Raw genomic sequence first — 17667 nt, 5'->3', positions numbered from 1 at the left:
AAGATGAAACAAATTATATTTAAAAAAGCTTCTTATACCTCATAGCACTGAATGCAGGGTTTAAGTATTTTAAAAGGCTCTGCATTTAAGAAAGCAACTTAAGTTGAAAATGTCTCATCTAATTGAGTTTGGTTACATTTCTGCTACAGGGTGGTTTACCTTCTTCACAAGATGAAAAGGCTTGTCCGCCAACAAGCAACATTTCACGTCAAGCACCTCACAGAAATAAAAGCTACATTTCATGGCCATCTTCAAGTAAGAGTAGAAGTAGATCACTTTATAAGCTGTAGCTTTATAAGCCTTTCCTAGGAGAGATTCTCAAACAACTTTGCTTTGCAGGTGGCAGTGACCAGGGAGCAACCATGCCCTTGCGAAGTATGTCTGATCCAGACCAGGAGTTTGACAAAGAGGTGAGATCAATCTCTATATCCTCACTGGTTCCAAATAGTAAGGTGAGTCTGGAAAAGTGGTTGATATAATGCCTCTAGAGGACACTGACTTCTAATATTTTTAAAAGTTACATTTTCATATCTGAATATTTGTGTGTATATAATCTCAACCATGTGATATTAAGTGAAATTGTGCAGCAGTGCTTGTCTGCCTAGAGTTTGAGAAATCCAATAATGACATATCTCTCATCACAGTAAACAAGCCTTGAAGTGGACCCCAGATCCTGATGACTTCATGGATATGTTTATGTTCTTTTCTTGGCATCAGCATAAGTGGCTTTCCATTGTCTTTGGGGGGAAATTCTCTCTCTCTCTCTTGGTACTTCCCAGTCTAGCCTACAACTTTGGAATTCCTTGGAAGGGTCCCATTAAGAATTAACCCAGCCCAACCTTGCTTAGCTTCCAAACCCAGTCAAGTTCTACCAGGTACTGTCAAGTGCTGGGTATATATAAAATGTTTTATTGTACAAGCCAATGTCTGCATAACCAACATGCCAAATGGCAGAATTTAGTGCTATCCATAAATCTTAATTTTAGAAGTCTCCATCCCTACAGTATATATAAACAATCCAATTAAAAACCTAAATTCTCTGAAAATACATTCTTGGAGCACTTCTTGAAATTTTTAACAATTTTTCTTAGGGAGAATCAGAAATGATCCGTAAGTTTTTTTAGAGCAAAGATGGCTTGAATTTCTTATCCTGGTAAATGGCCTCTCATGTTACATTACCATTAATAACTTCACTGAAGCTTGGAGAGAGTCTCAGTCACAACTAGCTGTAGTTCTGACAGTTTTAATGCATTTAATTGTTAGAAGACTATTATTGGAAAAAATCACATGCCACAGAAGAAAAACTACTGCAGTCCTTCCATACGTTGGAAGCATAAACTCTGCACTTTTAATCCTATTGACCAGTAGAGACATTAGGAGTACAGATAGAAATCAAAGGAGCTTCCTGTTTACACCTCACTTTTCCTCTGCTTTCTCCTAATTGGAAGTTTATTCAGATTTTTCTCTTCATCCTACTTTCTACAACAATAGAGAACAGTTGCTTTTCCTCCTACCAAGAGAATGTTCAGAGATATAGTTTTTCAAGATTGGTATATAACTTCCTTAGCATATACAGTTGGCTGTTTATATGTTCAACTGTTTAGATGTTAAGCATCTGTCTCTAGAAAGTCTTAATGTGCTGGGTTCTACTCGCTCATGTGTTTTGCTACATATGGACCTAAGTGAACTGAAGGATTCCAACCTGGTTATCTCAGTTTATTCCCTACACTGTTAGGCGGCATTTAAAAAAAAAAGTCAATCTAGCTATCTACTGCTTCAATTACAAAAGCAACTCTAGATGGCTTACACATTAGGCTTAAAAAGAACAAATAGTACCCAATGACACATTAGGGAAAAAACAAAGTGAGTTTGTATGAGGTTTTGTATTTGGACCAATGCAGGGGCTTGTATGTATACTTACATACAGAGAGCAGTATAAAACTCTGGATTGTACTCTATGGATTTTTGCCTTATCACAGCCTGTCTGAACAACTGCATTAGATACAAACTGAATGTTTACAATCACAGCACAGTCTTGTCAAGTATATCTTCAAGCAATACTGCCATTTAATCTGTTGGCTAAATAAATTCTTCTTTTCCCAATTAAACTGACTGCCATTATAGCGCATCTGCTATGAAGTTAAACATTATGAATAATTAACTGCGTTCCAAAATACCAGAAAACTGTCCAAGCAAAAGAAAAGGACAGTGTTTTGAATGCCCTCTATCAGCAGGATGTCTACAAAAGAGCTATGGATGCAAAAGCAGAGCTGTCAGCTTGGATGAATATATTTAACTGCTTCCTAAATCTCCAATTCCTTTCATGCCATTTAATAATAATAGTAATAAAAAATCACAGGTCATTTTATCTTTACAATCTGTTCCCACACTACACAGGATAGAATTCTGCTCCATTCTAGGTTTTTGTGATGATTCCTTCTGCCCCTGAGGAAATTGCACAATTGCATATTTTGTATAGTTTGGCCTGTACATCTGCTTGTTCAGCTATAGGTGAAACCAAATTCAGGATATAATTCCAACAGAATCCTTCTTTGCCTATTCCAAAAGAACATTCCAAAAGGAATGTATGGAAGGGAAATGGGGACATACAATCTGGCTCCATCATTTTGTGTTAATGGGAAAACTTCATTTTGCTAAGCAAAGTTAAAACTCTCCATGTAATTGGGAAACTGTTTGTGATCCCATGAAAGATTGTGAGCATATGCAGTAAACAAGTTTGTGTTTACTGTAGACCTTACTCATCAGTATGAGGAACTTGGGGATGGAGTACATGTCCACAGTTTTCTTTTATGTGTTTTAGAATGCTATATTTAAGATTACTGCCCTGGAAGTGTCCATTGTACAGTGACAGACAAAAAAAATGCATAAGATTCCAGGTAACTCACTAGCTTCTGTCACTGAAAGGATGTTAGCAGAGGAAGGATGGGCATCTGCTTATGACTTTAATGTACGAGGCTGAATGAACTATTGAAATATCTGAAGTTGCCTGATGAGACTATGTCAGAATCTTAAGAAAGTTGTATTTTCTGAAGGCCAAAATCTCCTATAACTTAAAGATATTGCAGAATATTCAGTTATGGAAAAGGCTGTTCCTAAAATAGGTCTGTGAACAATTCCCTGGATTCCCTATAAATGTATAAATACAATCGCCACTCAAAATTTATTTTGTTCGATTTTGTTATTTTTGCTTTGGTGACCAGCAAGTTCCAACAACCATTTGATTGTTGCTAGTTATTGGCTTATGAAAGGCTTGTGGACCCTGTTCTTTTTCTGATTAGTACTGATTTACATAGTGCTACTGTATTAATCAGTGATAGAATAACATATATTTATTTAAACAAAAAAAAATTAAAATTAAAAAAAAAAGCAAAAAGAAAATGAGAAGAAAGAGACAAAAATTGTGTAACAATATAGACATATTTGATGAAGGCTTAAGTTAAAGGCTTAGGAGAAAATATGATTTTGAAGAAGGAATTGGAGGAAGAAAGGCACCCCACATGGTTACTACAGCGTTTGCACACTTCTAGGGATACGTAATAGGGTGGGAGATACTAGAGGAGGAGGGGTCCTTTCAGGGGCACTTAGAATGGTTGCGCTACCTGGGTCTCTCCTTTTGTTAGATACATCATTGCAGTTCTTGGGCTTGAAATACAGTGTGACAGGAAGGCATTATTTTTGTCTTTCTTTTTAACAGCCTGATTCGGATTCTACCAAACACTCGACTCCTTCCAACAGCTCTAACCCAAGCAGCCCCCCGAGTCCCAACTCTCCCCATAGGAATCAGCTTACACTAGATGGATTAGACCAATCAACCTGTGATGCATAGCACTACGGTTCTCTACACCCCTTGTCCCATTTGGGATTGTCTGCTACATCATGGAGCATCAACAGCAGGACATCTGTCTCCAACAACAGTGCCAAGACCGATGCTTAATTTTTAGGGTTGCACAAAAGTAAATTCCTGTATCTAGATTGTAGATTTGATGGCATAAAAAGGAGGCAAGATATCTTTATTGCTATAGTAACTGAATTGTTTTTTAATGCAAATTGTTCACTCTTAAACTTAAGGCGGATCCATTTCTGCACAGTTGTGATAGTCTCATGACATACAGTAAAGGCTACTGATAAAGTCTTCATACTTAAGCTGAAAAGAAAAGAGATGCTTATAGTTTTTACTACTATACAGTACCAGGAATATTATTTTTCTATAGGATGATATAATGTCTCATTATCAGGAAATCCTTTTTAGAAAAAAATCCAGACCTTTGGGTATGAAGTAAAAGCAGCCAAGTTACATCTTTGGCTAAATATATTCTAAATATATTCTTTTTTTCCCAAAGTTTAGAAGAATGATAGGAAGTTGTAGGGCCATTTCCAGCTTCAGTAGAATAAAACAGGAAAATGAAAACAGAAGTTCTAGATTGTGGCCTTTTAACTTACTTAGCCATTACATATGTTCTCCGCTGTATAAATGTCTTTCTACTGATATTATAGTCATGTACATAAAGGTCTTACCAGAAATGTTTTATCCTTACCCTGCTTTTTTAGATCTGATTAGCTAGGACAGGGCTTTTTTTTAAAACAACATACTGCTGGAAAACAGATTTTATTCTGTTTTTCCTGGAGTCCATCTTCTCAAACATTTTTGTAAGTTTTCTTGGATTTTTTTTTCCAGTGTAAAAGATAACACTACATTTTTAAAAATTTTACTAGCCAGCATTCTCTTGAGATTGCTCCCTTGATGGCTGCTTGTATGAAGGGATTGTGTAGTAATAAATCACTTATGATTTTTATTGGTAACCAAAGTGGAAGCATAGAAGGGTGTGTATATGAGGGTACCTCGTCTTCTTTCCCCAGTTCCCTGAATTCATTATATCCTCACCTGCATGATGACCCCAACCCCATGATTGCCCACTAAAAGTATTGAATGTGTAGGGGAGAAAATGCACAGCACATTCCTGTATATTTTGCAGCAGTGACATATTACGTGTATATTTAATCTCATGCTTCCATGTATTATACATTTAGTAACCCTACCTACCCACCTACCCTAGTGATCAAGTTTCATTTAAAAGCGTGTAATTAATTCTATGGCTGGCATATTCAGTTTGTCATTGTCACACTAGTGTGCCTTCTGTGCCAATTTGATGACAGTTGGATGTCAATTGTTTTAAAATCTGGTTCCCATGGGCTAATGCTATACCAATGGCTAACACTCTTTCCTGAGATACTGTCTAGGACATGCACTTATCTCTAGTTTAAACCAGGTGGTTCTAGTCAACATTTAATCCTGTTTCATTAAGTGTTTGACAATATTTGCTCTTTCTCAAATTCTTGATTAAGAAAGCTCAGTTTGAGCTGGACACTACTGCTTTGGGGGTTTTCTGGTTTTTACTCTTTTTTTTAAATGTCTGTCTCAAGTCTTTGTAATTATTGAATTGTGAGAACATTTTTGAACAATTTACTTGTCAATAAAGCAGAAGAGGGATGTTTTAAAAAGTTCCCAGTAGTCCTGTCTTTAATTAGATAAGCGTACATTAGTTCTTTGAAAGGCACTGCGGCATGGTTCAAGTCTCCCCTACAGAGATAGGGAAAAGAAATATCCCTGAGCATTCTCAGTGGAAAAAAAATAATAAAACCACACAAGCAGGTTTGTTGGTGCCAAGAGCTTTTACCAACGTCTCCTCTGAGGAGGAAAAAGCAGCAGCAGCTGAAGTGGGAAGAATGCTGTGTTACCTTTGCAGTTTGTCACAAAGGCAAATGCTGTTGATCTTTTCTTTTTTCTTCTGGCATCTGGTGGACACAGAGGACAAATCAATACTGAATTACCAACTTTATAACATATATGACTTTGTTAGGAATAACAGGTAGATGTTGGAGGGCCAGCTTAGAGATTGCCTGTTTTGATAACCTTTTGCTTTGTTTTTCTCAGGGCAGATGGAGAACTGTTTACAAACTTGATTACAGGTCATTATTATATTGGCACAAGTTATTTGCTTTACAAAAAAAAAAACTCTCTATGGTGCACTGGAATTGTTACCTATTTTAAGGACTGCTTATTGTTTTTTCTCTCATTTAATGGACTATATATTAAGTGTATATTTTAAAAATGTACTAGGAGCAGAAGTGGAATTACTAGTAAAGTAGAATTAAATTTAGGTGTTAAGTATTTTTGCATCTTGTGAAGAGGATTTCACTCCAGCCAAGCTTATGCTAACAATAAATCCATTTGTGTTAGAGTGTTACAAGATGCTTTGTTAAATGTGTTGTAACATTCTAATGGCTTTTCTTCTGGACTTTTGACAGCGTGAACCACAGAATTTAATCACACATAACTTGTCCCAGGTAAAATTCAAGTCATACAAGATTGCACATAATTGAATACCTAGAATGAAACTGAGATGAAAGTGATGAATATTATGAAACGGCAGACAGCTTGAATTAACCAATCTTGTTTTACCCCAGGACACTGCTTAGTGGAGAACTGCCAATTTCCTGTACCACTTGGGAACACAGAATAGTTGGAGGATGGATCGGAGCCAGTAGTTGCTACTGTTATCTCTTAAAAGCAGTTATCACTGAAACGGGATATTCTAGCAAACTGAGAGTATACTTTCACTCAGAAGAACCAGGTCAAGACTTTTAAAAAGCAGAATACATTATTTTTTTAGCTCTAATACAGAAATTCATCTCAAACTTGTTCCTACTAATTTACCAACCCTTAAAAAAAATACTGAGTAGCAATGAGAATAAAAGAGAACACACTTTTAGTGCTCTTTTAAAATTTTCAGCATAAAAGTTTTTAACTCATACATACTACAATCTTGTGCATATTTTCTTGCCCACAGTGGAAATGTCTTCTGCACAAACAAGGCATTAACTAATGAATGGGATGTTCATCTCACCACTAGTCATATGGCACTAGACCATTTCCTACTGAATAGCTAAAGGGGTCTTAAAAGTATGTCTTAAATCATGGGTAGACCATTTCTGTTCAGGGAAAAGGACATGTTGTGTTTTTTAAAAAAACAGCTCAGGGCCATGAGATCAGTATAGTAATGCCTCTGGAGTAGATGGAACTACTTTTTCACTTTAAAAATACAAAAAAAAGTATTTTTAAGATAAAGGAGACTTCATATATTTTCACCTTTGTTTTATTTTTAAAACACGTAGCCCAAACCTATTGTTTTCTCTCTAAATCTCCAAGGTGCAAATCTTAAGGCTCTGGGAGCCTTAAAAATGTGTGCAGTTCACTATTGTCCATACCTGGTCAAAGCAAATAAGCATTTTATATTTATATTTAGGGGCACATGGATGTGTAGGGATGCTGTCAATAATATAAAGTGTTCAAGTACTATAGTATAGTATACATATTATAGTACTAATCTATTACCTTAGGCACATGGGCTGTCAAGTTCCCAGTATTCCAGTTCTACTTCCAGGACTCATTAACCTTGTGAAGCAAAGCCCATCTGACCAAAGATCAACTTCCATAATTTGGTCAAAATATCTCAAAACTGGAAAAACTAGAAAAAGTGTTTGTGGGAAAAGTCTCAAATGATAAGGCTTGAACTATTCGTGGTATTGGGGTAGTATATAAAGTACAGTATATAAATGGGGACTATAACGAGATGTCAGAACATAAATTAGCATGGAAAGTCTCGAGAAATTACTGTATATTTATCCAAAAGTATCTGAAAGACTTGTTAGGACATTATTTGTGTCAAACTTTTTAACCATCCACAAACATTTCTAACATCTAAGACTAATGACAACAGTTTACTAGAGAGCTGCTCAAATTAAGGGAAAGGTTTCAAGAGTCAGTGCTGGCTCAAAGCCACTTTGACTGATGGTGCCAGTTCCCACCAATGCAAAGATTTGCACTTTTAGAATGATCTGGAAAGAGGGGCGGCATTGGCACCCCCTGAGTGCCCACTCAGCCTTAGCCTAAAGCCGGGCCCAATTACAGTGCCTTGGTAATGGAGTTTACACTTGACACAAAGTGTTACAGATGGAACAAAAGCATATGCAGATGGCCTGTTGATTAATCACAGGCAAACAGTAATTGAATAATCCATTAAGTTATAAGGAAAGCCCAAAGGATATACTGTATGTCTGTATTTCTTTTATGCCATAACTGCAGGAAGGAAACCCTTTGATTTTAGTCAAAGAATTTTTGTTTGAGCAGAAACTCCGGTAAAACAAAAGTACATAAGATTTTTTTAAAAGGTAAAAGTCTGCTATAAGTACTATAAGCATGACTCTTAGTGGCTTCGTGGAACACTCACAAAGGTTCTTATGGCATCAATACGAAAGTGGTTTGTCATTGTCTTCTTCCAGAACCATTTTTTCCAACTTTTCAGTGTAACATAGCCTTTCACTATAAATTTAGAAGGATTCCCACTCCTCTAATTGAGAATCTGGCTGAATGTTTCCTGGTCTGTCAACTTGCTATGTGACATTCCAATATGCTAATAAACTTAAGACATGCACATGTGGGTCTTGTGAACGTAAGATCTTCTGTATCTTGCAGTTGGGGTTTGGGGGAGGAGAGAGCTGTATGTTTTGAAGCATCTGTCTTACATAACATGCTAAAGAGAGGATAGAAACTGGAGAAATACCACCTGCATGTGCAAACTTGCGTCTATAGAAATACTGCTGGCCAGTTCCTCTGTGACATATGCCAGATTCCAGTCCTGGAAACCTCCTGTGTAAAGCAATATAAATAGTGTTTATGGTTAGCACATCCTAGAAACTTGCTTTAGAAAGGAAGTTCAAAGACAGAGCAGCCTTTTAAAAGGAAAGCATGGTGGAGAGAAAATTGAAATGGTGGAAGAGTTGAAACCTGATGAATGTCCGTGTATGATGCCAAATCACCTGTTTATTGCATTTGCACTATCTTACACAAATGCAAATACTAAAACAGTTACACTGCTGAGCTCCTATTAAATGTGATTGATTAACTGTAGTTCACAGATTCAACCAGAAGAGGGCTATTGATTAAAAGAAATTCCTCACAGACACCAACCATTTTGTGTTGCCTGCTGGCTGCCAGGATACTAATTCATCATCCCAATGCAAAACCCATTACCAAAGCAATTTTTTCCTCATGTCAGCACACTCGGGACAACGGTAGTGCTGTAGGTTTGTTCCCTACTTGCTGCATTATTGAGGGTGCCGCTGTGCAAACTAGGGTTACAATAGGCTCCATTCTTCATGGGCTTGTCCATCTTTGTAGGCCTTGTGCTCCATCCACCCAGATACTTTTCATATCTAATAAGGTCTAGGACTGTAGATATAGCACAAAGGCATAACTTCTTACCTGTAAGACAGACAAGCTTTTGTGCCTCTTCTGCTGAGGCCCTTTCCAGCAGAGCAACTTAGTGGCAGGCAGAGTGACAAAGCCAAACAGCCAAGCTTGGAAGGAAGTCAAGCTTGATGCAATGAGGAATCCACCCCTGCCTCAGCTTGCATGGCCCCACAAGCCCAAAAACTCATTAAGCCACATTAACAGAGAAAAGAGGTGGCAACCAGTAGTCAGGGCAGTAAGTGTGAGCAAGGTTCCTAGCAGCCCCAGTTGCAGCTGCCATGAATTTGGTGGTGGTTCTGGACTGGCTCAGGAAAAAGCCAGCCAGTTGGAAAGCCCATCCTCCCCTTTGCATTGCGTGGCCTGAAAGAAAGAGAACTGAAGGGGCTGGGGAGGGAGGCTCCTGTTCCCTTGTGCTTACCATATACCTCTCCTTGGTATTACCATAAAACATAATGGCACTGTTCTATGCAACATAGTAAAGCAAAGCCAAGTAAACTGTATTATAGCTCAGCATGATATAGAACCCCAGGCTCTAAAAAATATGGGGAAGAGAAACCAGCCAAGAGATCTGTATTTATGGAGTGCCTCTGGGCTCTCTACTGTTCCCAATTCTTTTTATCACCTACATGAAACCACTGGGGAAAGTCATCCATATAATGATGATATCTAGCTATGCACATTGGTCCTGGGCCAAACAGGAGATATGATGGAAACGTTAGCCCAGTACCTACAAGCTATGAGGGTCTGAATAGAGACAAACAGACTCAAACTGAACCCCCCTGAGATGAACTGACTTTGGATTTGTGGGCCAAAGAATTTCAGGGTAATACCATCTTTGACTCTGAATGAAGTTCAGGTATAATTTGCAATTGGGGGTCCTTCGATCAGCAGATGACAGCTGTGACCACGAGAGCCTTTGTACTGTTACATCTTCTGCAACAATTGTGGTCATTCCTGGATTGCACTTGCTTGTGCCTTAGTGACTCCCACTTGGATTACTGCAATGTAATGGGTCCAGGTTACCCGAGGGACCGTCTCATCTACATTACATCGGCCCGTCCCACCCAGTCATGCAGAGAGGGCATGTTACAGACCCCGTCCATGAGAGAATGTCAATTGGTGGGGTCCAGGAGGCAGGCCTTCTCTGCTGTGTCCCCCGCCCTTTGAAACACTCTTCCTCCAGAGGTGAGGCAAGCCCCCTCTCTCCTGGCCTTCCAGAAAAAGTTAAAGACCTGGCTCTGCCATCTTGCTTGGGCTGGGAAGGGGGGTAGTCAATCCTGGGGGTAGCTAGCACCTTAAAGTGGTCGTCATATATTTATGAATCAAATTAGACCTTCCTCAACCTTCTTATTGACTAAAGGATCCCTGATTAGTTAGAAGAAGAAAAAGGCAGGAGGTTTATTATTTGCTGGTCTGTTGAATGTACATACTGTATAATGGAATCAGGATTAATTTCCAGTGGTTTACAGTGGAACGTAAAATAAAAACACTACAACAGTATTCATAATAAACTGCAAATACTATGCAGCCAACTTTCTCCTCAAAGACCCCGTTGAAAAGATTTCCTAAAAAATTAAAGAACCTGTGTTATCCAAATCTTCTGAGGAAAGTGTTCCACAAAGTTGGGACCACAGCAAAAAAAGCATTACCCTTAGGCTCTGCCCTTCTCATTTCCCATGTATAAGGAACACTAAGAATCTACACCTCATACAAGTATATTGGATGGTTTGGTTCCATCTTGAGGTGGCCCTGAAGATTTGATAATATTATTGGAGCCCAGGAACTCCATCAGCAATATTTTCACAGTCAAAATTTATTTGTTTGCTTGTTGGCCGTTCAAAGCAAACAATATAATTCTGGGCAAATGTGATAATTAAACAACTAAAAGAGAACTCCGCTCAACTGGACCCAAATCCCTGGGGGAAAAGCCAGATCTTAACAGCTTTTCACAAAGCAAGCAGAGTTGGGGGATGTCATATATCAGGAGGAGGGAGACATTTTTCTAGGAACAGGGGCAACCACTGAAATGGCATGTTTCCTAGGTCCCATAAGAGGGCAATGTTTAATTGAGGGAGCCTAAAGGATGCCCTCCCTATGGCACCATGTGGAGCAGGCAGATATTCTTGGGAGAAGGCAGTCCCACAAATAACCCAGACCTGTGCCATGTAGGGTGATAACTGGCACATTGAATCACACCCAGAACCCTTTGGAGTCAGTGCAGCTTGTGGAGCAGCAGCGTCATTGTGGCTTAAATGAGCTGCATCCATAACTACATGTGCTGCATTCTGGATCAACTAAAGTTTCTGGATGGCCTTCAAGAGTAGCTTCATGTAGAGCATGTTGCAATAGTTCAATCAGGAGATGACTGAGGTGTAAGAGACCATGAGCAAGATCTCCCAGTTCAGGAATGAGCAAAGCTGGCATCCGAGAAGCAGTTGTGCAACTGCCTCCCCAGCCATAGCTTCCACCTGCTCTTTGATTAGGAGCTGTGAGTCCAGGAGGAACCCCCAGATTGCACACTGAGCCTAAATGGGGCAATGCCACCCTGTTCAGAACCAAAGATGGAAACATTCCCATTCCTGGATCCAGGGGCCCCAAACCCATACCCACTCAATCTTGGCAGGGTTGAGCCACAACCCTGATAAGCCATCGAGGGCTGCTCGATGGCTGTCAGAAGACACAATAAGGGCAGGGAAATATTGATCTTAGCTGCCCTTATCACCAATAATCCCTAATATGGACTCTTACCCTGTCCAGTCAGACTTGGTTTGAGTCATTCTCCAAAGATGCTCATGTGTCTTTTCTGGCAGTTCATCTCCTAGAGCTCCTCAGTAAACCAAGGTACACCTTGTGATTGGCACACAGGGGGAGGTTGCGTAGGGATGATATGGCCCAGCCACTCACCCATTCCAGGCAGCAACTAAGGTCTCAGCCAAACCACCCGCCAAATCCTCAGAGAAAATCCCAAGCTCTCTTTGGAACCTATTGGGGTGGGCCAATCAAACAGGCCCTATCTGGCTGCAGGGAAGATTGACACCAGTGAGCCAAAAGGATCTTGTCTGTACAATGCTGCTGATCCCTGAGTGGACATCCTGAGGGTGCAGAGCTGCAGGCGGTCTCTGAACCCTTTTTGTGTAGCTCCAAAAAGCCTGCGGTGATCACATTGGTGGAAAAGTAGTGCATCCTTTCCTGTGATTTTAAGGTATAAACACTGAAAATGATAGCAGAAGACCACAGATAGAGCTAACTTCAAAAACAAATGTAAAGGGCCTTAACCTGCTGTGAGGGTTCTTTGCTTTCCAAGGACTGGACACACCACAGCATAGCAGATCTGTATGCAATGCTTTATTGTGGCACACACCTTCCCCAACAACAGGGTATTGTTCTGGGTCAATTCCACCCTTCTAGGACTTGCAAGTTGCTGTTGCCATGTAAATACATCTTCAATACTCAGTCCTTTATACTCAGTCTTTTGATACTCAGTTCAAACAAGAGTCTCTACGTCTATAAAGTAGCATATAACCTTTACCTTTTTCCAAATGTTTTTACACTAGTTGGGATGAGGGGCTGCCTCAGTGTGGTTGTTCCTTTTCTAGTTGCTGTTGAGCTCCAGTCCAAGCTTCAAGCTCTGCTCTTAAGCAGTGTTGCTTTTGAGCACTCCAGCTGAGCTCCCAAACCAAACTCCAGGCAGGAATTCCACTAGGATATGTTGCTAACTGTAGCTTGTGGTCCTGGCAGTTGGCTGATAGTCCTCTTGTCTGCCTGTAATAGCTGTCGGTCTCCAGATATCGCCTCCCGCTTCCTTGCCTGCTTGCCATTTTCCTATCTTCTTTTCCCCTACACACCCACACACTCTGTCTTAGTGTTTGCTTTTGTAAGCTAAGGGCCTGGGTGGGGTGAGGCTGCCTCTGGACATTGGCTCATCCTTGAAAATGTCAGGATGTGGCTGAATTAGCCAGGCAGCTGGAACGTTGGCATGGATGCTTGTGAGTAAATTTGTGAATGAATGAATGCATGCATGCATGCATGCATAAGCCCATCTCTCAGGTGTCAGGGGCTGTAAACTTTTACAACCCTTTGAGAAAAAAACATGAGCTGTTCTGAGCCTTGGGGAAGTGGGGTGGAAGCATTTCTGCCTGGCTACAGCTGCTTTTCCCAAGCATAGAGAGAATCCCAGCTTTACTTCCTCACAACTGCTCCCCAAACTGAGAGGGGAGAATGCAAACTTCAAGCCCCACCCATGTATTTGTAATGGCTCTGTCCACTTTGTGCCACTGCCCACACATTGTGATCCTCTGTCCCTCACCAATATTGTTACCCCAACCCCCAACTCCATGCTACTGTTTGTTTGAGTAGTGTGAGCTGATTTGAATTATTTCAATAGCCTTCTCCATCCTGGTCCCCTTCATACAGAAAGACTGTGTTACCTCAGCCAAATTGCTATCTTTTTTGCATGGCTAGTCACAAGATGAACTTGCATCCCAGGATGCTGTCTATCATTTCAGTAGGGCCTTTGTGAACCCAAATGCATCTCTGGAAATAAATATTATGCTAGAGGCTGGTCATTTGCTTTGCAGCATGGATGATTATGATGATTTAAATTCAGATGGATGTGGAGCCTGGCACTACATGGTCCTCTTTTAAGTTTTTTTTTTCCAAGTTACATTCAAGATCTGTGGTCATTGTCATCCCATCAGTGCCACAAGAGCAACCTTTCCTATGCAGAAGAAAACCCACTGCATATAATCACCACCTGCATAGTGCAGAAACTTTAATTAGTATTTTCCTCCTGTATTGTGTGTGTGTAAAAAGAAATTAAGAGGATCAAAGCTTACCATGACATCCAAGCATCCCTACTGAATCTACTCAGCCCATGTGCCTCTCCCATCCCCATCCTAGTTACCTCTTTGAAAAGTTTGGAGTCTCTGCAGCGTTTTTTTCTTGGGTGATGGAACGTGTCTTCCACAGGAAAAGAACAGAATGTGCTTTGTTAGCAAGCTGACAGAAGTGATCACCACTTTAATTAAAATCTTTTCAGTGAGTGACCTTAAGCTCTCACACTGATGCTAATGCATCACAAATGAATCCTTGCTAGCAGAGGGAATCCTGACTCCCAAATATGAAGGGTCTAACCTAGGTTGATATTATGGCATCCAAAAGCTGCTGCTTCTTGTTATACTGCATGTTACTGTTTACTCTGACATACTGTCTTCTTACACCCGGTCCTCCTATGACTCAGACTTGATTCTGTGCTCATATATTTGTATGACACCCTAGTTACTCAAGCTGCCTGAGAGATGATGTTTTGCTGCAGAGAGAGTCAATGATCTCAATAATTACTGCCTTTCCAGGGGCATCTTCAGAGGACAGTGTTTTTTTCCCAAGCACTGACACCAGTAACTGTGAGGGTGTTCTGCCCCAAGTGTCTTGTGATATCCCATTTATGTCACTCCAGCCCTTTTATTCTATCTTCCCATGCATACATCAATTGCCCTCTTTGTATTAATGGCTGAAGCCATTAACTTCACAGCCACTTCAGTCTATCCTAAAATCTCCTGACATTTAGCCAAGCCTGGGTGCAAGGTGATCCAAAGAGAACCCAGAGTTCTCTGCAAGGATGAGTCATCTTAGGAAACCTCCATTAGCTATGTTAGATCAGCCTGTCAGATAAGCTAAAAATCACAACCCTTTTCCTTTACTGGCTCTTACTATTTCTAACCATTTCATTGTTTCAAGCAACCAGTATCTCTTTTAAGCTGAAAGGATCTTCATTTGCTTTTCTACTATAACATGAGTCAGTCATCCTATTAGCTTATTCTGGCTGTGAAACAATAAACTTTGATTATTGTATTGTATGAGTTAACTGGCTCCATAAAAGAGACTCAGGAGCCAGTTAACTCGAACTTCAGAATGGAAGGTGTGAAGAGGATAAAAAATATGGATGGAGCTTTTCCAGGAATAATTAAAAATTTAGGGTTCTCTTTGTCCTGTAGATAGTGCTCAGAGACAAACAAATTTGCTTTCTGCATTATATTTGAGACTAACTGTTATAAAGGCCAGTCACTGTAATAAATGGGTTTTGATTATGGGTGTTGTCATGCAAAACATTTATGGTTCCCTATTACCCCAGTGTGGAAAAAGTAAGGTTAGGGGTTTTTTGAAGGAAAGAAAAAAACCATAAAATTCTTGAAAATAGTATCTTCCCTTCAGATGTTCAATGCAGAGTACATGGATTAACAAGATGTAATCCTCACAACAAGCCAATAGAATTAACAGAATTTAAATCTTAGTCTACAGATGCTTCCAGGCAAACCTTTTATTTTGCAATTGTCCTATCTCAGTTTTAAGAAGGTTGAAATATTGTCATATTCCATCTGTATTTTCCCAACACTTCTCTTTTATTTACACATACACACACACACACACACACACAAAATGATGGAAAAGAATACAATATTTAAACTTCATGTAGAACCATCCTAAATCATGGCCAAATGTTTTAAAGAAGCATTCTGGAAATCTCAGACTAGACCCATTTAGACCTGGTTATAGCTTGAAATCTGTAGGAAAACATTTCTAATTGGAAATACCAATTGTTTGTTTTGTTTGGTGGGTTTTGTTTTTGTTTTTAAATGCTTATGTTGCATTTCTCGCACACATTTGGTTAACTACATGTGTGAACCGATTCCACTGAGAACTACTGTCAGTGATCAGTCTGCATATGTAGATATTCTTTATATCTTCATACTTCTATTGAGTTGCATATAAATATTCAGCCTGCACATAGAATTTAATAACAGTTTCAGCAATTAGTAAGAATTAAATTAACATTTTAAGAGATGTCTGGAATCGTCCATTTTACTAAATATATTTTCCACCATGGTTCTGTATTGTACAAAGGCACCTTGAAAGATGACATTCTTGAAAATCCAGCCACTTTTTCTCCGAGAACTTAAGAACGCACATATTTTCTTTTTTCATACTTGACTTTGCATTGTAGGTGCTACAAATACAACCAGGCCATGATTTGTATGCATAGAAAAGTAGACTTGGCACAAATATATTTCAATGTCATTTGCTGCTCTCCTAGCTGCTCTTACTGAGATTATCTAGATCCTGTAGGCAGAATGTTAAGTAACTATTCCCTTTCTTTCAACATATTATTTAGATATCTGGAAGTGCCAGATTAAAGAACAAAAGGCAATGTATGAAATGATATACAGATTTGGTAGAAACAAAATTTGAAATTTGCGAGGATAAAAGATGTGGAGTGGTATAGTGAATGGTGTTGGTGTGCACCAGATTTAGTTAACCCCATCCTCCCATCTTGTGCTTTTAATTACTTTGGCTAACTCTTTGTTATCTTTTTCTGCACTCTGTGTAACATTGCTTATCCCAAAAGGGAATAGTGTGATGGGTATGTATACATGCAAGTCTCAGAATTTTCATTTTATTTCATTAGATCCAACCTTTGTTGACTTGTTGCTACTTTAGGGTTCTCCAAGTTGGTTTCCAGAAAAATAAATAAGTTATGCTAATCTCTCTTGGCAAGCAGCAATTCAACAGGATCTCCATTTGCATTTCTACTATTTTGTGAGTTAATTCCTTTATATTGTTCTTGCTATAAAACCATAAACTTATTTTGGACTGTAAGGAAACATTGGACTGATATAAATTAATGCCATCTCATTAGTGAGATTCCAAATTCACAAGTTAGGAATAATGATTTACAAATCACATTGGATGGGTTCGCATAATAAACTAGGCCCAAGCAAACCACATTATGGCTTAATGTAGTGTGCAAACTCAACCTTTTTTATTTATCTAATTACAGTCAATAACCAGCAAAGTAAGCAAAACAAAACCCTCTGAAACAATGGCCAACCTTACAGACAATAAAAAAGATCTGTGGCACAAAGCTACAAAATGGAATAAATCTACCTACCTAACTACACTTCATAGAAACATCCCTTCTGTTCCTGTAGATTCTATTGCAATAGAATTAAGGACAAAAAATGGAAACAAGGTGTGGACTTGGATTCATTTTTTGCTGGCTTCCAATATTATCCTCTGTGTGTGTGTGTGTGTGTGTGTGTGTGTTTCATAACAAGGATTGGTAGTGTTTTCCTAACAGTAGTATTTCATATACTTCATTTTAAAAAGACCAATTCCTGCCTTTTAGATCAATGTAGAACAGGTGAAGAATATACATGTTTGCAATTTCTTGATGGGGCCAGCTGGCAGGTTACAAGAAGTCATGGCAAGTTGATGCTCCTCTTCCACTTAGCAGGGGTAGAATCCCTCTTCATTTTTCAGAGATTTTGGAACTCTTTTGA

The 17667-nt window shown here is 39.3% G+C and overlaps 1 protein-coding gene across 5 annotated transcripts in view; it reads left to right on the top strand.

Annotated features, from left to right (window-relative positions):
• CDC42BPB (CDC42 binding protein kinase beta) overlaps nucleotides 1–5523 on the top strand; it is a 125101-nt gene extending 119578 nt beyond the window's left edge. For 3 of the 5 annotated variants that reach the window (XM_063290365.1, XM_063290366.1, XM_063290363.1), the window contains 3 exons: nucleotides 150–255; nucleotides 340–410; nucleotides 3716–5523. In XM_063290365.1, coding sequence (XP_063146435.1) covers nucleotides 150–255; nucleotides 340–410; nucleotides 3716–3847 — 309 coding nt within the window. In that variant the 3' untranslated portion in view covers nucleotides 3848–5523. Of the gene's footprint in view, nucleotides 1–149; nucleotides 256–339; nucleotides 453–3715 lie in introns of all 5 variants that reach the window. The other 2 variants (XM_063290364.1, XM_063290362.1) reach the window with 1 other exon arrangement.
• Nucleotides 5524–17667: the final 12144 nt, after the last annotated feature.

This window comes from Candoia aspera, chromosome 1 (assembly GCF_035149785.1).
Source record: "Candoia aspera isolate rCanAsp1 chromosome 1, rCanAsp1.hap2, whole genome shotgun sequence".
In the NCBI taxonomy this organism is placed as follows: domain Eukaryota; kingdom Metazoa; phylum Chordata; class Lepidosauria; order Squamata; family Boidae; genus Candoia; species Candoia aspera.
This window is presented reverse-complemented; position numbering and strand designations above follow the sequence as displayed.